At 43.3% G+C, this 22066-nt stretch overlaps 1 protein-coding gene across 1 annotated transcript in view; it reads right to left on the reverse strand.

The window, feature by feature from the left end:
- Positions 1 to 22066, reverse strand: part of LOC111869823 — a 621461-nt gene that overhangs the window by 528891 nt on the left and 70504 nt on the right. The window contains exon 2 of the mRNA XM_033753563.1: positions 13167 to 13393. Coding sequence (XP_033609454.1) covers positions 13167 to 13322 — 156 coding nt within the window. The 5' untranslated portion in view covers positions 13323 to 13393. The remainder of the gene's footprint in view (positions 1 to 13166; positions 13394 to 22066) is intronic.

Below are 22066 nucleotides of genomic sequence, written 5' to 3' on the forward strand. Positions count from 1 at the left end.
AGGCCTCTACCTGTACATAAACACAGAAAAACGCACATAAACATCCATGCCCTGAGTGGGATTCGAACCCACGATCCCGGCTTCCGAGCGAGCGAAGACAGTGCATGCCTTAGACCGCTTGGCTACCGTGACCTGCACAGTATATATAATTAACCTAAATATCAAAATATTTAATTCACTTTAATTCATATCTCCTCACACTTCATATTTCCGCTGTTTTAATTTTAACATTTTTATTCCCCTTAATTAAATTTCCTTTTCATATTATTTTACCTAGAACAGCCCTGTAATTCGGACAGTGCATGCAGTTAGACTCTGACTTCTTGCTCTGGAAATTCCGGCGTAATCTCGGGTGACTTTACTGTATGAGAGATTCATCTGATGGACGAAATGGCACTGGAGCAAGTTCCCTCGGATTTCCCCTGCTAATCTCCATTCCACCACTGCTCCAGCTCATGCATCACGGCTCCCTGAGATGTGCGACAGCCCTGGCGAGACACACATCACATCCTCGGAACTTTTCGTTGGAGGCGCTTCATCTCTGGCCCAGCAATCGGCTGACTGGAGTACGGAAGTAACACACACAATTGTAACAGAAATAGCCATGTCCCTATGAAATTTGTCTGGTATAGTGTAAAAGAATCGCATATATACTCGTACTGTTGGTATCACTGATTTGAGGATTCCGTTCGAATCCGAAGTTGGGTATTACTGATATTCAGATGTGAAAATATAATTTTATGATTATGAGTACGACTGTATCCTCGGGCTGGAAACATTGACCACGGATCACACACTAGTATCCAGTATCTGCGTTTTGTTCGAATCAGATGAATGGAATGAAACAGCTGACTGGACCGCCAATCAGACCAAGGCAACGTTCTTGATACAGCAACCAAGCAGGTGGTTGTCATGGTTACCTGGAAAAGTAATCGTGCATCATACCAAAACGCGTTTCTTTATATCACACGCTCCTGGATGATGAAGCTAGACCCCAGTCACCTTACAGCTACAAGAGAGAGAGTGAAATAGCTTTCAATAGACTGGTTCTCACGCCCTTTTGGAGACAGGGCTCTGGAAATACTCAACGCGTACTTCAACGGACGACTAGATCAGCGGTCTTAAGCTGTAAGTGAAACTAGGAGAACAACAAAATTTGTGATACATATAGCATTAATCTGACCACCTCTGGAGTCTAGTGGTCAGAGTTCCTGGCTACAGATCCAGAGGACCGGGTTCGATTCACGACGCTACCAGATTTTCTGAGAACTAGTGGGTCTGGAACGGGGTCCATTCAGCCTCGTGAGGATAACTGAGGAGCTACTTGAATGGAAAAGTAGAGGCTCCGATCTATAAAATCGAAATTAGCGGCCGTGGAGATTCGTTGCGCTGATCACGCGACATCCTCTATCCACTAAAGTTGGCACCAACTTCGCCGACAAGAGGCGGTCGCTCGGTGGGTATAGTTCACTTGTGAACTAAAACCACTGAGTTTTATAGCATTAATCTACCGAAAACAGACCAGAGTTTAAAGTATGAGATTACGAACAGCGCTGAAACGTGTGTTCTCGCTTGCATGTTGGAGACTCCCGTCTCGTGAAAAATAATTCACGAACGTCACTTTCTTCGAAAACGTCACTTATCCGATATTTACACCTGAACCCTCTAATTGATGTGACATCCGCACACGGCCTAAACTAGAATTGGACGGAGTTTCAGTTAAGAGAGCAGGGGTCATCACATGCTCCGAGAACATCAGCGAATTCTTAAGAAATAATTACGAATATTTTAAAATTTCTTGGCATCCAAAAACCCTGATGACAACACTAAGCTGTATGATCAATGAATGTGGAGGAATTGGTGGAATGACAATCGGCGGGGTAAAACGGATTACTCGGAGAAAACTAGCAGCAGAGCAATTTTGTAACATCAAGATGTCCGCTAGCATACAGCTGGTGATTTCTGTCTAGGTTTCCTGTAATATTTTGAATTAAAACGTGTCTTACAGATCTGAACAATATTCCTAAAAGTATAATAATAAGTAGAATAATTCAGTAGTGACAGCTTATCCAAGCTTCTTGTTATAATCATTAGCGTACACACCTGTCATACCGGTATTTAGAGATGCTGTCTCTGTCCCACTCATTCATCAATGGCTCTACAACCATTTGTTGGGCCCTGGCCTCTATTTAAGATTCGTAATCTTTTTTTACACAGATGGCAGAACTCCTTGGACGAGTGATCAGACCGTCGCAAGGCCGCTACCTACACACAGGACAATATCAACACATGAATAAACGCACAGAGAGACCCATGCCTCGAACCCACGATCCCAGCGTTCGAGCGAGCGAAGACAGTTCATGTTTCAGACCACGCGGCCACTGCGATAGGCCCCTCTGTATTATATAAAACACAATTCTATGGCAGGAAAAAATTAATACCAAGGAAAAGAAGGAAATGTTTATTTCAAATATGCAGATAGGCGAGCTGTAAAGATGTGTATTTCTTCCGATACAAGTCTCTGTTCTCTGAACTTCACGTCCAGGAACCAACGGAAACTTGTTTTATCGTATTTTAACTTTCATTTTTTCCCTGATTTCTTTCAATACATCCATCAACTCTCTCGAAGCATGGCGGCAGTCGAAACAAGTCCTTAGCCTAGTATCTACATTGACGGCTGGCTGGATGGTTACGCACACTCCTTCAATTCGGCGCTGGAGGTGAGCTACATTATTAACTCTTACAGGTTAAACCCCGCAGCTTAATGTAGCTCCTGCAACTAAAATCGCCGTCACACGCTTTCACTCCGATAATTTCACGAATTTCTTCTGAGGTGCCACGGTGACCAGAACGCGGTCTTCTTAGAGTCCGTTTAAACTCCAACAGTAGGACATGTATCACTCGCACTGTATGTAACTGGATTTCCTCCTCTATAATTACTACAATCAATTACTACCAGCCTGCTGATCCAGCTATCACGTCCGCTATATTTTCTTTCAATTTTTTCCCTTGGCACTACAGCCCCAGTGAGCCTAGGTCTACCTCCAAGAACTTCTCCGTTCACTTCGGTTTTTCTAGATCTTACACATTCGGTAGGACTCCTTGGGTTGGTGATCAGCTCGTCGCAAGGCCTCTACCTGTACACAAACACAGAAAAATACACACACACAAACTAAACATCCATGCCCTTAGTGGGATTCGAACCCACTATCCCGGTTTCCAAGCGAGTAAAGACAGTACATGCCTTAGACCGCTCGGCTACCGTGACCGGCTTTCTTTCAATTACAGGGGTATAATTTAGCGAGAGCCTTTAAAATAGTTGGTGTATCGATCCCAGGCTTTTGGAACATTCCGCAGTTCAGTGTCCTACTTTATGTTACGCGGTTTATGAAGACAGTGTTTGATATGAAAGTCGTGAGAAGCGTGATACCAGAAGCTACGACAAATAAAGAAAAGTGAAGATACTTGGTACGCAAATCGAAATACCGTGTTCCGTGAAAGCTGCGGGAAGTGTAAAGTGGAGATTTCATTCGACACACCACGTACGCTTTCACCTTGGCAAAGAATAAATCACAAAAAAAAAAAAATACTTATTTTAATTTTATGGTTGTAAAAATTCGCATTAAATGTATAACGAAAGGTAAGTGGAACTCATACCGCCATGTGTCTCTTGGTGGTCAGTCCCCTCTGCGGTCACAGATTCGCGGTGGGCTGAGGCACAAAACTAAATTCCTTACTCTGTAATCAGACAAGTGCGGGGCCACAGATGAAGCCCCTTAACTTAAAGGCTTGAGGCTTGGGGTGTGTTAATGTCAGGGCTATCGTACAAGACGGGAGGCGGTGAACACATGATAGAACAATGATGAAACGGTGATTAGCACGGGGAAACGGAACTCGGAGAGAAACCTGGTCCAATGTTACTTCGTTCCGCAAGAATCTCACAGGAAATGGTCCGGGATTGAACCCCTTGTCTGGTATTTAAGTGCGTCTTAGATATTCCTAGATCCTGTCCAGGATTCTGGTTGCGTGGCATGTCTACACTCGACTGGTTCAAATATCCTTTATTCGTCTTCATTCATTCATCAGTAATCTGTCAAGACGACAGGTCCACAGTCTCTTCCAAAACATTTCCTCCACTTGATGCGATCTAGAACTTTCTCCTTCAAATGAGAATATCCTCATATGTCCCCAAGGTCATCCAGCATCTTCTTACGTCTTCTTCCTCGTCTTCTGGTCACTTCTATCCGCCCCTCTATCTTTCCTTCAATAACTTCTTTTAGAAGGCAGTTTCTGCGTAAGATTATTCGTCTTCGCCTTCACTTAAAGTAAACGGTATTAATTTAATTTCATTTCATTTCATTGTTTATTATTTATTGTATATCACATATCTAATCAAATCTTTTTCGTGTTTCTAATTAGGCGTTTATTAGCTAATCGTGTACGTGCCTCTTTAATAAATTCCATAAACACTTTAAACAATTACAGAGCACCGTAATCACTGAACTGACATANGTATATCACATATCTAATCAAATCTTTTTCAGTGTTTCTAATTAGGCGTTTATTAGCTAATCGTGTACGTGCCTCCTTAATAAATTCCATGAACACTTTAAACAATTACAGAGCACCGTAATCACTGAACTGACATAAGAAAGATTGTGTATTGCAAGAAACAAACCCAGAATTATTTCTATGTGTCATTAAATTAAAGCTCAGGAATAAAAGGATGTGGCCCTACCCCAATTCCCCAACTCACAGTACGGCCAGTCACTATTGAATAAACTGCATAGGGTTATAGAGCTATGAAATAATTGTGACATAGCTTCATGACGTGAGAAATTTCGGATACATGAACTTTTTTTTTATGCTAGTGGGGTGGGACTAAGTCTCTTGTACTGCGACCACATCTGGCCTATTGTACCAGCCCCAGATGATAGGTTAGGGTGATTGTGGAGCAATTGGTGGAATGAAGATTGGCAGGGGAAACCGAAGTACTCGGAGAAAACCTGCCCCAGCGCCACTTTGTCCACCACAAATCCCACTTGACCAGACCCCGGGATCGAACCCGGGTCGCCACTGCGGGAAGCCAGCGACTAACCGCTTGAGCTATGGCGCGGCCTACACGAACTTTATCTCCAACCACCAATCTATTGCACACCTAAAAGACATGGACACACCTGATAATGACCACGTTTGTCGCATATCAACTTCAGCACCTGCGACACATATCAGCACACGCCGCAGTAAACGGATGGTCCGAATTTCGCGGTCCTCTAGGTGACAATCCTGCTTCGTATTCCGGATCTCCTGGGTTTAAATCTCTGCTCGGGGAACCAACTACCCTGTGCTGTTTCATAGTTTTCCTCAGTCTCTATTCCAATCTTGGGATAATGTCTCACTTAAAATTAGGTCACGGCCATTTCCTTCTGCGTCCCATCCAGTTTATTATTCACTAGTTAGTTAGTTAGTTATTGGAGAGGGCGGGTTTCCCCATGCACTGAGACCTGTATTGGTCCATTGTGCTTCCCTCTATGATTTCTACCAGTCTCTGTATCCTACCGGTACTGGTGCTTACCATCAGTCCCGCCCAGCCAGCGAGACCGGCTCTACTAGCTGAGAGGTATCTATAATGCTTCCCCCATCTACCAGAGGTATTAGAGACTGCTGTTGGGCGGGAAACGTCCGTTAATTTGGCTCAGTGACCTCCTTGGGAGATATGAGGTTCTTTTACGTGCCGTAAAGCTACGACACGGGACCCACGGCTTAAAGTCCCTCCCGGAGGACTTGTTCCCTGAATTTTTCCGCCCTTAAAAATTCGACGACCTCCGCCGGGTATTTGAACCCGCGTACTACGAGTCATGAGGTGGGAACGTTACCTCTAGACTACGGAGGCCGCTTTATTATTCACTAAATACCCCACCATGCGACGCAACACGATTTGAGCTAATGAAAGCTGAGTGAAATAAATATAATAATTCATTCCAGGCGAATTTCGCGATTTGACCGTAAAATACACCGTGACTGGTGACTGTCAGAACTTTCCATATTCATAACTATCCCACAGGATTCCATTTGACGCCATATAACCTAGATCGGCCTTCCCTGAAAGGCAAATACATCTGAAGAGTTCTATTTTATGGCATATACCGTGTAATCCGTTGTAAGTTAACCGAGGTTTCGGAGGAACATGTCACCTCCATCTTCAGGGTTAAAGAATATGCCAAGCAACAAACCAACGTGAAGCAGATAGTAAGCTATCTGCTGAAATTAGTTAAAACTCTTAGAAGTCAACATCTGGAACTAATTTCAAAATAGTTTTACCACAACGAAATAGGGAAGGCGATACAGTGCAGCAGTTACGTAAAACGTATCTATCTGATGACGACATTATAAAGTCGAAACAGTAAGACTGTAATACGCCAACCAGTCTACGACCACGAAAAGTAGTTGCACCTTCAATACTGGCCTTTGCTTACTTACTGTACGTCTTGGTCAATACTGGACCTACAAACTAAAATATGAAACTCATCATACGAAACAAACTTTTTTTATTTTCTTTACATTACACATGGCTCTACAGCACGTTGTTGAGCCTTAGCCGCGTCTTCAATTTCTTAATTGTATACACAGTCGGTAGGACTCCATGGACGGGGGATCAGTCCGTCGCAAGGTCGCTACCTACACACAGAACAACACAAACACAAAATAAACGCACACAGATATCCATGACTCAGTGGGATTCGAACCAAGGACCCGAGGGTTTGAGCGGACGGGCCTTAGACCGCGCAGCCATTGTGATCGACCTTCGTTCGCTTTAACCACTGTAAAATGAAAGTACCGGGCGCGCGAAGCGAGTGCAACATATGACATCGTGCTCTCCAGCCATAAAACTAGCAGTACAGACTAGCAGCTGAAACTCATTCCAGACTAAAAGTTACGAAAACAATTCGATGCTTAAAGAGTGCTGTCTTTGGGATGTAACGTCACGTCCTTCCATGTTTTGGAGGAAAGTACTGCTTCCATCTTCAGGGTTGAAGAGTAAGCCCAGCATGAAACAGGTGGCAAGCTGAGCACTACTTTAAATTTGAAGCAAGAATGATCCTCTAAAGTTTACGGACCGCACTTAAAATGACATGCCAGTCAGATTCATTTGACAACACACAGTACACCTCATGCAGTTTCTAAGGGAAGCAACCGCAAATGATTCTGGTCATTATACCGGAGTTTGCACGGTACTTGAAGCAGAAATAAATAGAAAGTTAAAAATTCAGAGCACCGAGGCTATGGTCTGGAAGACACGAGGAGGAACTCAATGACAACAGACATATTTCCTAACACGTAGAGAATGAAACACTTTCTGTTACACTGCGGCCTGAAATTCAGAAAGCAATGTATACAGCATTTTAGAAGTAAAAGAAAAGAGACCTACACACAGATCGAGAAGTAGATAGGACTTTACTGAAATATAAGTTTTTTTTTATTGCTAGTTGGGTGGGACTAAGTCCCTTGTCCCCTTGATTATCCTGAGCCCTTTAGTGGTTTTCCTCTGGCCCATCCGGACGAATGAGGATTCATATCTTCAAACATGTCATGACCGTTTCTTTCACCATTCTTTCCTATTCAACATTTATTAACCATCCTATTCCTGACGCTTATAATCTGAGCTATCAAGAGCGTCGTTAAACAAACCCACAAATGAATGAATGCACCCACAGCTGGGTATGAGAAAAGCGACTGGACTGGGCTCAATGTGTGCTAATATCCTAAGAACACAGGGTTCAGGATATCCTGTAAGAATCCACTGTACAATATGGGCCTTTTCTTTGATGTAAAATTATTTTTCGGCGATTTTCTATGCGCAGATTGCAAACAAAAATGTTACCGTTTTCTTCGGAAAATCAAATTTGGAATTTCTCCGTAAAACAAATCAGAAATTGATAATATTTAATAAAGATTCGGCTTGGAAAATGGAAACCGTGAATTTATTAATATAACGCCACATGTCATTCACCCGCTGGTCAAGAGAATGTTATATCTTGCACTAATTGGTCGGACAAACGTCGCGTCATATCCGGTCGGCTGTCTCACAACTTGTCCTGTGTTAAGTTTTTACCCTTTTTCTTAGAAGAGACGGGAGATATAAAATGAAAGATATGCGCTCAGATTTAAATTCAATACATTTAGCTTTACTTTAACCACTCACATTCCATTAAAGGTGGGAAACTGTTCGCTTTGTTGTACAGTGTTTCTTTTCGTGGGTTATGTAACGAGCTTTCGGCAAAGGTAAAAAAGAGGTAACGTTGTCTCGTGTTTAACTAATTAAGCATTACGCCATTAAGGTGTATGGGGGAGTGTATGTATAGAACCACGTCTTGTTGACCTCGGCACTAGTTCAAGGTGAGTGGTCAGCTCCACGCTCCGGCCGCTTTAACCAGGGAAAGAGGCCCGGTACCCATTGGATAGGAGGCTGTGTGGGCTCAAGAGCCGGTCTGGACGACATGGAGAAGTGAAAATTCTTACTCCCCACCGGGACTCGAACTCCATCTACTTGGTTGTCCAGCCTGTAGCCAGTCACTATGCCGACTGCGCTATCCCTGCCTCATGAGCTTTCGGTATCTGCATTAATTATACAGTGCAGAATGGTAAGATGATTTGTGACTAATAAGTTGGGAAGGATTTGAAAGGAAGCAGTAATGGCCTAATTGGCCTGCTGGCTTGGTATTTGTCTGGAAGGACGGAAGGGAACCACGAAAAGCGTCAGTCAGGACAGCCGATGTTTCGGGCGAGATTCGAACAGAGCATTTCCCGACTGCAAGTCTATACTGTTAGCGGTAGACAAGCCTGCTGACTGTAGTGTTGTTAGCAATGCATTTCTTATAATTCAGATATAACAGTCGGTACAGCGACGGGCTACAGGCTGGAAGGCTGGGGTTTGATTCCTGGCAAGGAAAAGAGATTTTTCTTTAATCCACAGAGTCCAGGCCGGCTCTCGGATCCACCGAGCCTCCTAAACAATTGGTACCTGGGGATATTTCCCTGAAGGTAAAGGGGGCGGGGCATGAAGCTGGCCATGCACTTCCCTCTACTAGCCAAGGTCAAGAACTGTGGAGCTATACCTGCGCTCCCACATGCGTCTTCATGGTGTGATGTTTAATTAATTAAGCAGAGGGATAATTTTACCTTTATTTTACCGCCACAAAGTAGGTTCAGTCAATGCCAAGTACCTTACAGCTATTAAATCTTCTTAAAACTCTTTACGACGCCCTGTCAGCGGTCACTACGAAATACAACCACCCGATTCGGAGGTAAAAAAAAATCTCCAACCCAACCCCATCCAAAGAATGTTGTATGGTAGTGAAAAATGTGTAGACTCTAACTTCGAAATAATTTTTTGTTACCCGTAGCACGGAAAAGTGGGTTAATTGCCTTAGGAGCCATGTATAATTCACGCAGTTCATTGTTACGTGATTACCGCCAACTTGACAGGCTTGGGGGGGGTTTCCTGTCCTCATTATCCTGAATCAGCTGTAATGAATTTCCAGGCTCACAATGCCTTAAAAACACGACACCTTGATTAAATAAAACAAATCTTAATCCGACGCCATTAACAGAGAATGAACGGTCTGAACTTTACCGTTCGTCTCTTCCTACTGTGTGTATCTTTAAGTAGTTTTCTGCCTTGTCTGCATGTTGAATGAGATGTGTAATTCTATATATACACAATAAGAGTGACGTCATGTATTAAATTTGCCAGCTGCCTCAGGCCGTTTCTTCACGTTTCACCGTTACCACGGCTACAGAGCGCTGAATGAAAATGCTCGATTAATTACGGTTAGTGGGGAGAAAAAAATGAATGAAGCCGTTCTGGAGTAGCGCGGGTGGTGTATCTTGAAGGACGCTGAAGCGGTGGCTCATGAAGAACAGTGGATATAATCTGTTTCAATTTTCTGGAGTCCTGACACATTCTATCAACCAACGATGTGGGTCGGCCTCATTGTAACGTTCCAAAAACAAAAACTAGAAGAAGAAAGCAGTCTTCTGGGATTTGGCATCGTGTATATGTGGTGTTAACCGACGTTTCGGAGGAACGTATCGCCCCCATCTTCAGGGTTGAAGAAGTATAAGGTGCCAAATCCCAGAAGACTGCTTTCTTCATAGTCACCGCCGTGAAAGCCTCAAATCTTACAAAAACTAGAAGGTTCGCCCAAGAGGTAACGCTTCTCACTTGTATTCGCAGAGTCCTTGGTTCCAATCTGGGACGGTACACCTACTAATCTGGCTGTGGTTTTGTGGGTTTTCTCGGTTCCGCTAGGTAAATGTCTCGATGCCTTAAATTAGCCCACGACCGCTTCCTTCCATGTCATTTTCGCAAATCATTACACATTATCATCCAGTCATTCCACGCAGTATGCGTTACTGAGATGATTAGCTGTAAAATAAAATCTAAACAAAAATAAATAAATAAATAAGCTTTCTGGTGTGGGGTACACGGTAGTGTAGTTGGTTGAGGAACTAATCTACAAGCCGGAAGGTCGCGGGTTCGAGTCCCGATGAGGTGGATTTTTTCAATTGATCTAATCTTTCCAGCTGCATTACGGCCCTTGGGTCGACTCAGCCTCTAACAGAAATGAGTACCAGGAATTAATTAAATAATTTCCCTGGGGTTAAAGGGCGGCCGGGGCGTAAGGCTGACAACCTTACCGCCATCTTTCAGCCGATTGTCTAGATCAGTCGTGTCAGACATGCGGCCCCCATAGCCACAAAGTGCGGCCCCTCAACTTTTAGAGCTAATTTATATGAAAATCAATATTAAAATTTTAGTAGAAATATTTTTTGTAAAGAAAATTTTCCAACAGACCAGAAGGAAAGAAGTCTCACGCAGACATAAATTAGCAGGATGCAGGAAATTCAATGTTTTGCTATTTCTAACATAACTTCTTGTGTAATCTCTCTTTTTACATATTGAAAAGCTGTTTGATACTTGTCAAAAATGGCATTCTCTTGCTTTTTAGAACTGCAAGATATGTGACTTTAGGTAATTATATTGAAATTATTCCTAAATAATAAATAGAATTAAATTTCCTTGTATCGAAATCTAATATATATTTCTATTTTGAAGCGCGGCCCTGGACTATTATTTATAGGGCTGAGGTGGCCCTCTTTACAAGTTGAGTTTCACATGCCTGGTCTAGATAATTTGGGAGCCTCAACTTCTCACAACCCTATGGGCCTCAAAAGCCTGTTACAAGGACAGCTTTACCTTTCTGGTGTCACAATGCTGAAAGAGGCGCTTGGAGCTGCAAGTTCAGCACTGCCACTGTAGTCACCATCCAGAGGTGACAGAGAACCAACTAAGAATTAACTATAATACAGCGCGGTCCATTATGGGAAACCAATGGTCGTTCAGGTATTATAAGACCCGAGGGGACACTAATTTGTTTTGCTTCCAACGCCTATTCCCTGTCGTAGTAGATCCTTCTCTTCGGGTTTTCCGACCAAAATTTGTTTATAAATTTCTCAGGGAGGGCATCAAAATACACCATTACTTACAGACAAAAAAGCTATGGATCTATAGGGTAATTCTTTTTTTATACATGAAATTGATTTTGAAATATTTCAGCATTAAAATTAATTTTCCGAGAGACCATAATTAATATTTTAAATGTGGTGGAAATTAAAACGCACAAAGGTCCTAAATATTTTAGCTCATCTATGTATTATTCTAAAAGCCGGTTCTTACTTCTATGAAAACACAACGCATCTCTGTTACAAAGATCAGCCAGATAATAATGCTTACGGGAACAATCACTGTTCAGTGGACCAAACCAAACCCACAAACACACACTACGGAAGAAATGCTACAATATTTAATGTTAAAGCATGAGGCACGGGTTAACGTCGAAGGTGTGAGGGTGGGGAAACTACTGGATAAAACTCGGTTATATCTGGATGGGACAATTCATCATGACTTGGACGATTTTGTTCGAACCCCGAAGTTCCGCTGATTAGAGTGGCTTCCAAGCAGATGAGACAGTGCAAATGTTCTCTTCAGAGATAAAGTAACGCAGCGCACAAACCTATCGTCACATGCCGTCATTCATTCTGAAATCCGGGGCCACTATTACTTGAAAACTAACGAATCTGTAAGTCTGAAAGTGTAATCAAACTGTTGGTCTTAGAGACAATGTCTCGACATGTCGCGACAGGTAAAACTATCCTCAGTCAAAGCACAGCGTTACCGAAGTGTAAAAGCGTTAAATACAGATCCGCATATTTTTAACTTCGGCACTTAGGTTCCTACCTCGGCGACGTTAACAGTTAGAAGACGGAATATAAACTCCCGGCATTCCAGCTGTTGGCCTGAGTTTGTATATGTCGTTAACAAATGGACACCGCAGTTCATAGGCTGATTTCCTCTGAAATGTAAGGTTAGATTGTTCTGGAACTGAGCACCAGTAAACTGTAAGATAAAAGCACCGTACGCCTATATATAGTAAAGTAAAGCTATCCCTGTAACGGGCCCTGAAGGCACATAGGGTTGTGAGACGTCGAGGCTCCCACATTTTCTAGACAATCGGCTCATTGATGGCGGCAAGGCTGTCAGCCCTACGCGCCGGCTGCCCTTTACCCACAAGAATATTTAAAAAATATTCCTGGTACCCGCGACTTTCCGGCTACAAGCCGAAAGGTCGCGGGTTCAAGTCCCGATGAGGTTATTGGATTTTTTTTTCAATTGACCTAATCCTTCCGGCCACACTAGGCCCTGGGTTTACTCAGCCTCTAACAGAAATGAGTACCAGGAATTAATTAAATAATTTCCCTGGGGAGTAAAGCGCGGCCGGCGCGTAAGGCTGACAACCTTACCGCCAACTTTGAGCCGATTGTCTAGATAATGTGGGACCCTTAACGTCTCACAACCCTATGGGCCTTCACGGCCTGTTACATGGATAGCTTTACTTTACTCTTACTTTTACTCATTTACTGTTAGAGGCTGAGTCGACCCCAGGGCCATAGCGCGGCTGGAAGGATTAGGTAAAATGAAAAAAAAAATCAATGACATCATCGTAATTCGATCCCGCGACCGTCCGGCTTGTAGCATAGTGCTTCAACCAACTACGCTGCCGCGTGCTCCTTACGCCTATATATATAGTCAGTCGTTAATTTACCTTACAGAAGACTGTAAAATCATACTGTGACCATGCCTCTTCAAAACATCTCTTCGGCTTTCCGCTGTTTTCCATATCAAAGTCATGACAAAGCATCCAGACGAAGGTCAAAAAGGTGTTTATTACATATGCACGATGACTGCATTGTCTCATCATACTTCAACTGAAACTCATAAGACGAGGAACTTCAAGTTCTGGGTCATCGTCATCGTCTTCAAAACCGCACACTGTAATCCGCAAAAAAACAATCGCCAAATTGGACATGAAAATGTCACAAAAACATAAGAAAAACTCTCTCATCACCGCTTCACTGGACTAGTTTGTGTACACTAAAAAACAAAGACCAATCCTAATTATCAACTCAGGAGAGATAATCAGCTATGAATGAGAGCGGACGATATGAACTCGCAGACTGCAACGAAAGCAAAAAGGTTTACACTTGATTCGAAACTCACGACTCTAAAGAGAGATCACTCGCGTAAACACGTTGCTTCGAGCACGGCGAGCGCGCGACTGACTGACACACCAACACAGACGAGGAGAAAACATTCACCGGCCCGCAAGTTTCTTCAAAGGAAGTAACCAGAGTATCTCGCCTTGCTATTTCCCTTCCTGTTCCCCATCAATAAGGTGCCCCCCCCGTCAAGTATGACCTATACAGGAACAAGCCACGAAACGAATACTTCAAACAAAATTTCAACCACGCCCGAATATAGACCTAACCTACAAATAGAGATGATTTCCATGATATAAAGACAAGAGGACGACAAGATGAATGAGTGAAAACCAACGCAAGACGCCACGCCTGATATGCAAAAGAGAAACAAGTAGCAGATAACCGCGAAACAGCCTCGTCTACACCAACAAATATGGTAACGGAATTGATCAGTTTTTTTTTTCCTGGTGAGGGACTGTAAAGTAATTTCTGGCAACCAATACGAGTTTTGTTAAAAAGAATCACATAAGTGAAACTGTGTCAAGACGCCATTAAGTACACGTTTTATAGGCCACAGATGAAAAATAATTATAATTTTACATGGACCAGCGACTGCGTGTATCACACCTGTCAGTTTAGGTACGAGAAAGAACAAGAAAGAGACTTTTATATAAACGCACCGGACACAGAAGCAGCTGAAGGATTGAAGAAAGCAGTCTTCTGGGATGTGGCGTCATGTAGATATTGTGCTAACTGACGTTTCGGAGGAACGTATCGCCTTCATCTTCCGGGTAGAAGAAAAAGAAAATACGTGAGCGAGGAACCAGCGTGAGCACGTACTGACCAGTCTGTCAGAAAACTACAGATTACAGAATAAATTCAACCTAGTTATAAGGAGTGCAATCAAGCCAAAACAAACACCAAACAATTTACAAGGAAAAATTATTTCGTCTGGAAAATAGCGCCGTGTAATGTGTTGAAAGTCAACTGACGTTTCGGAGGAACCTATCGTCTCCGTCTTTAGAAATTAAGAATAAGCCAAGCAAGAAATCAGCACGACGCCTACAGCAAGTAGCTCTGCAATTCTGAAGACCGAGGCCATGTGTTCTTCCGAAACGTCAGTTGACCTTCACCGGACCACATGGCGTTATATCCGAGAAGACAGAACTATTCAGAACTACCGCTATGAGAACCATAAATCCTATATGATTTACATACGAAGCGCTGTTATAAAATACCAACCCCTTTAAAACAAAAACTTGTGTGCACTCTTCTGATGTAAATGGCGTATCATAAACTTCAATGGCAGCCAAAAAATTCTACATAAGTCATTTAACAATATTGTAACCGGGTAAAGCGGGTTCACGAGTCAAGAGTACAGCCGACTAAAGCAGTGGTCAATTTTGGTGTTTCATAAATAATCATTTTTAGTGCAAACAGTCGTCTAGTAGTGATGAATAGTGTGTAGCATCTTCCTGCCTGCCGGAGCAGGGCCTGTTAAGGCTACGAACTAAGTTCTCCGGCTTACCGATTCCTCAGCACAGCCAGTTATTTCCAACCAACCCTTACCCAAGAGGCCACATGTAACTTTAAGCACCCCTACTCTGTGCTTAACAGCTCCCAATACCAGACCTCTTTCCTCCCTAACATACCACCTCACAGCAACAATGGGGAGGGGTAAGGGTAAAGACAAACGGAGAGGACTTCGGCAGCTACGTGCGATGCAGCAATCAGCGGCCCAGTGAAGATCTACTGCAGCTGAAGCGCAACGCAACGCCCTCCATTCTCCCAGAAGTCCCTCTCAAAGGAACCGTTACAATTGGCGCCCAGCCGAGATCAGTTACAAAATCCCCGTGCTATGCAGTTTGATTGCTCACGTGACAATTGCGAAAGAGCGGTAAAAGTATCTCTAAACTACAAATTATCAGGAGTTTCTTCAGTCACCGCTAACATATGATAAGGAAATTGACTTTCCCCATTCTACGCCAATCTATAATGCACCGTCATGCAATGCTCCACATTACCACAGAACTCATTAACAGAAGTGGGTCGAAACATTATAAGAGAAACAGACGAAAAATAGAAGAATTTTATTTTTATTTAAAACATCATCATGGGCCAAGTAATGAAATCATGCAATATGTATTATGCATGCAGAGGTACCTGCACAAAGGCCCATTAATTTATTCACATTTCAAGGCCTTAAAATGTTGAGAAAATTATATCGTTATAACTGAGGAGCCCTCCCTCGTAAGGAGAGAATTACGACGTGCAATTATTCCTGTGAGACAAGAACTGAATTTACACGTATATCATTTACAGATCTATGTGATACATATTGCCGCGTGTTGCCTATGTAACACGACAAATAAATTCACGCGTGTCTCAGATTTGGCTAAGACGTTTATTGGACAATCTCTTTTACACTCGCAAGTACAATTATTCACAACTTCACTATCGCAATTACTTGCACCGCTGTTCTCGATGTCTTCATCCCTTTGTCGGACGCGACTTTGCTTTTGCTCTAGTCGGAGCTACACTAAAAACTAACTGGTCTCGTCGAAGCTGGACTTTTATAACGTGCACTCGGACTGACTAGTGAACATCGTGTTCAAGGGTTCGGTTTTATCCGCTGGTAGTATTCGTTTCCATGGATATCCTTCCATTTCCGGGGAAACTTATTTGTTGTTTGGGCGATTCCTATGCAACGGTCTGTTGATATTGCGTTTTTACTGAAGTATACATTCTTATTGCAACTGTTGTCTATCAATGGACGTCTTATCGCCCGGCTTTTTGGTGGTACGCCACAATATACTTGACAAAGGCAAACCCACCCGTAAGAGACAAACCCATCCTCTCACCAAAGATGATGTAACATAAGGGCTATGACCGCATGGGTTCAGTTGCAAAAATAAAATATGTGGTCGTGATCTTCATGACGACGAGCGCCAAGACGAACTGATTGCCGGTAAACCACCGGTCGTAAAGTATAAATAACTCTGACTCTCGACTGACTTTGTCTTGAAACGGTTAAAACAGTCCACGACGTTTCCTCCTATTCTACCACTTCAGTGTGAACATTTATGCAACATGCATCGTTTCCACTAGCCTCGCAGATCAAACTAAAGCTAGTAAACACATTCTGCCCAATGGTCTTACAGGCGTAACTATTAACCGCTTTAAACACAGTGGATACTATAAGAACCATTCGTTAAAACATTCTGAAATTCATAACAGTTTATTTATATGAGGTAAAGTAAAAGTAAGCCGGTCAAAGCCGAGCGGTCTAAGGCATAGCCGGGATCGTGGGTTCGAATCCCACTCAGGGCATGGATGTTTGTGTGCGTTTTTCTGTCTTTGTGTACAGGTAAGAGGCCTTGCGAGGAGCTGATCACCCGCCCAAGGAGTCCTACCGTATTTCTAAGATCTAGTAAACCGAAGTGAACGGAGAGATTCATGAAGGTAGGCCTAGGCCCAAATGAGGGCTGTAGCGCCAATGAAAAAAAAAAAAAAGTAAAAGTAAGGGTATCCCTGTAACAGGCCGTGGAGGTCCATAGGGTTGTGACATGTTGAGGTTCCCACATTTTCTAGACAATCGGCTCATAGATGGTGGTAGGGTTGTCAGCCTTACGCGCCGGCCGCCCATTACCCCCAAGAACATTCCAAGAATATTCTTGGTACTCATTACTGTTAGTGGCTGAGTCGACGCCAGGGCCATAGTGCGGCTGGAAGGATTAGGTAAATTGAAAAAAAAATCCAATAACCTCATCGGGATTCGTTCCCGCGACCTTCCGGCTGGTAGCATAGTGCCTCAACCAACTACGCTACAGCGTGCCCCCGTGTATTTTCGTATGTATGTCATATCATTCCCAGAATAAATAGCAGTTGTTTCCCTAAACTGTATTAACCGATTAGTGTTCTTACACAAGAGGTAGTGTTTCCTGTGAGGTAGGAACTGAATTTTCAGATTTACGAGAAATTCGTGTTCAACCTAGTACTCATGCCTCATTGTAGTAACACTGATAACAGCCGCTTGTCTGTAGATAATCTCCGCTCTCTTCACGCCTTAAATAGTTAATGACACTACGTACACTATATTCTCGTATTAAAGGTTAAAGGAAGCCTTGAACAAAAACTACGACGAGTACAACATCTCGTGCCCGAAACACTGTTGTATCTGCAGCACAATCCGCTGCGTTATGTCCTTCACAATAAGAAGCAGTTGTGTTATCTTCGCACATGCTCAAAAGGCATTGTTATCTCATTCCTTTTGTGGAAAAAGAGCACAAAGGTCGCATGGAAAGTTCAACGTCACGCTAAGTTGAAATGTGCAGTTATACCATCATACACTTTTTGTTTACGTTTCAGGACCAACAGTTCTGCTATTTATTTACGTCACTGTCAGTAGCTCAAACCATATGGCGTCTAATGGGAAGATAATTAGTGATTAATGATTTGGAAAGAACGCGGAAAGACTAGCAAGTGACCAATCTGCGCTAATTATCCCGGCATTTGCCTGGACAGACTGGAGAAAACCACGAAAAAGAAATCGTAATCAAGGTAGATCTCCCGGTCAAGAATTGAAGCTGGGACCTCCTGAATATGAAGCACAGTGCTACTCACTCGACCGCGAATAGGTCACTTTTATGATAACTACGAAATAAGATTGTGGCCCTAATGAGATATGAAACGGGCGAAGTGATCGTCTATTTTAAGGTCTTACTAGACATGTTTTCGCCAGGATATGTATGCAGATCGCCGAGCACAGTGGCCGCGCGGTCTGAAGCACGACCAGTCTTCGCTCGCTCGAACGCAGGAATCGTCGGTCCGAATCCCACTCAAGGCACGGAAGTCTGTGTACGTTTATTCTGTGTGTAGGGAGCGGCCTTGTGACAGGCTGATCCCCCGTCAAAGGAGTCCTATCAACTGTGTATCGGATTAAGAACTGGAGGTCCAACAAAAGACTGTAAAACCTTATATAGATATATGTAAATCGTGCAAAGGAACCCCGTTTGTTAGTTCGTGCGGTGTTTCCAAACCGCGGTGCAAGGACAGCTGTCGGTCAGCGGCTTAAATTATGCCGGTCCACGAAATTTAATAATAGTTCGTGTAGGCCGCGCCATAGCTCAAGCGGTTAGTCGCTCGCTTCCCACCGCGGCGGCCCGGGTTCGATCCCGGGTTTGGTCAAGTGGGATTTGTGGTGGAAAAGTGGCGCTGGGGCGGGTGTTTTCCAAGTACTTCGTTTTCCCCTTCCAATTTTCATTCCAACAAATTCTCCATCATCATAAACACCCGGGGCAGGCTACAGCCAATTAGTGGCCGCCGTGCAGAGTGGACCCAGTTGGACTCCACCTCCCACTAAGCAAATTTAAAAAAAAAACGTTATTTGTGTGAATATAAAATTTTTCTGCCTCTTCATTTACTACTGTCCTCTCTGCCTTACAGTTGGCAAGAGACCGCAAACAGTATACACGTAAGTCTACCAAACTGACCGACACATTGCTCCGCTGCTTTCTTTCTAAAGCAATCCCATACGATTTAATGCTTAAAGAGAATAATTTGGTCATCACCAAACGCCATCAGGAAGGTGGAAAATCATAGTAAATTTGTGTAATGTAACATCATATCGATTTTAGAAACCGAAATCAACTATAATAAAAATATCATAATTCCATGTTTGTTTCTTGAAATACATAAACGTTAAAGTGCCAGTTCAGAGGTTAGAGCGACCTGTTATTGCTTATGAAGATTCATGTACAAGATTAATCGACTCTACATGCAGTTATATATTAAATAAATTTCATTTCATCAGTAATCTGTCATACGACAGGTCCACTGTCTCTTCCAAAACACGCTACCGCTGGTATAGCTCTCAGGGTCCTTGGCATACTCAAACATCCTCACCACGATAAGGTGGAGACAAAAAACGAGGGAAATATTAAATACATCTAACAGAAATAAACAATTTCAGTGCACTTTATTTTCAGGGAAATTTGGAGCTATGAAATAAACTTGGGTGCTCCAAAGGCGCCGGTCACTGTAGCCGAGCGGTCTAAGGCGTGCACTTTCATCGCTCGCTCGGAAGCCGGGATCGTGGGTTCGAATCCCACTCAGGGCATGGATGTTTGTGTTCGTTTTTCTGTGTTTGTGTATAGGTAGAGGCCTTGCGACGAGCTGATCACCCGCCCAAGGAATCCTACCGTATGTCTAAGACCTAGAAAAACCGAACAGTGAACGGAGAAGTTTATGAAGGTAGGCCTAGGCCCACTGGGGCTGTAATGCCAAGGAAAAAAATAACTAGAATGTTTTTCACTTTCCTTCCTTCAGCGACTAATTAATTAATTCGTACCAAACACTGTTTCACCTCTCTCTCTCTCTCTTGACGTGCTTAATGACGTAACAGACCCAGTAGTGAGGAGATGCCAAGAAGTTTTGCGGGCAGTCGCTTTCTTCGAAACAGAGAGGAGACGCCGTGGTACAAACCTCAGGTCCTTGGGAGATGGTTACGGTCAATAACTTACATTATCCTATATCATACGTCCTCGGGTATACTTTGTTACTGTGAATGTTAACTGTCGATAATTATGGTCTCTCTTCGATTTTAATACCACACAAAACCGTTAATTACTACGCCGTAAATAAACGTGTTCAGACATGCTAGTAGTAATTAGATCTGCAGACTGATATTTGTGCTGTAACAATGTGAGACATATACGGTATCCGCCCTACGATAAAGCAGTGATGTTTTATCTGTCCCTCTATTAGAACAGGTTAAGAAGGCTGAGTTAATGGGTTTGGATTGCTGATTTCATTCACACTCGTTGACACTCAATGAATCATAAAGCGCAGCACACAAATGCGTACACACGAACGAGAGAGAGAACAGACTGCTTCAGCGTTTCACCGCAAGCAGACACACCAACCTATACAATTTGAAAAGGTATCCATTTATTGCAACTAAGGGGCGTGAAGCTGACCACTCACCTCCAACTAGTGCCGACGTCAAGAAAATGTGGATCTATACATCAACTCCAGCCGGTCAAGGTAGCCGAGCGGTCTAAGGCATGCACTGTCTTCGCTCGCTCTGAAGCCGGGATCGTGGGTTCGAATCCCACTCAGGGCATGGATTATGTGTGCGTTTTCCTGTGTTTGTGTATAGGTAGAGGCCTGGCGACGAGCTGATCACTCGCTCAAGGAGTCCTACCGAATGTGTAAGATCTAGTAAACCGAAGTGAAACGGAGAGTTTCATGGAGGTAGGCCTAGACTCCAAATTGGGGCTGTAGCGCCACAGAAATAAATAAAATACATCAACTCGCCCATACGTCTTCATTGAGTAGTGCTTAATTAGTTAAGCACAGGGACAACTTTACCTTATTACGACAATTTACAGACACACAGAAAGTAGGATAGTAAAGAAAGGCTGCTGACGATTACAGGTTCGTATTGACCAGTTAATCCGTCTGATATTCACCGACAGTTAACGGATTGAAAGCCTAAGGTTCGATCTGCATGCCCGAATAGAAAAATACACGAAAATACTATGTCAAGGTAAGGGACCGCGCCATAGCTCAAGCGGTTAGTCGCTGCCTTTCCACCGCGGCGGCCCGGGTTCGATCCCGGGTCTGGTCAAGTGAGATTTGTGGTGGACAAAGTGGCGCTGGGGAAGGTTTTCTCCGAGTACCTCGGTTTCCTCTGCCAATCTTCATTCCACCAATTGCTCCACAATCACCCTCACCTATCATCTGGGGCTGGTACAATAGGCCAGAAGTGGCCGCAGTACGACTTAGTCCCACCCCACTAGCAATAAAAAAAAAAAGGGACCGTGGATTGTTTTCTGTTTATAAGGTAGCATTACGAAGTACAAATACAAATATTTTCACTTATATACTTTCCCTTCTACTTCAATAATGACAGTGTCCATATGGCATGTCTCCGTACACTCTCTCTCGCTCTAGCGCATGAAGAGTGAAGAAGCGTGTTACATAATATTATGGAGCAGAAAAGTAATACGAGGGAAGGTCAATAAATAGGTCAAAAATGGATATGAAACGTAAAACATGTGATATTGGGACCTGGAAAAGAACTTTCTTTCTCGACATATCCTCCACCAATCCTGATACGCTTTACCGGTGCGTTGAAACTCGTAGCATATAAGTCTTTTTTGACTGTTGTCTCGGCCACTTCCGCATCTCCGTTTCAACGTCTTCGTCGTCAAAGAAATGTTTCCCACGTTTCTCGACCCAGATGTGTACCGCTTTACGCGACGAACACCACCGTAAACAGGAAACATTTCCTTATGAATATATCTTGCGATGACTCCTTTGACCCACAAAAATACGCAAAATCCCCACAAGCACGATCGCCAATTTAACTACTGAAACCAGCCTCTGAACATGCACATGAACGTCTGCTACCTAGTGATAGACATAGAAAATCTCTTACGTCCATTACAGCTGTTTTACT

Source organism: Cryptotermes secundus, unplaced genomic scaffold (assembly GCF_002891405.2).
Source record: "Cryptotermes secundus unplaced genomic scaffold, Csec_1.0 scaffold245, whole genome shotgun sequence".
In the NCBI taxonomy this organism is placed as follows: domain Eukaryota; kingdom Metazoa; phylum Arthropoda; class Insecta; order Blattodea; family Kalotermitidae; genus Cryptotermes; species Cryptotermes secundus.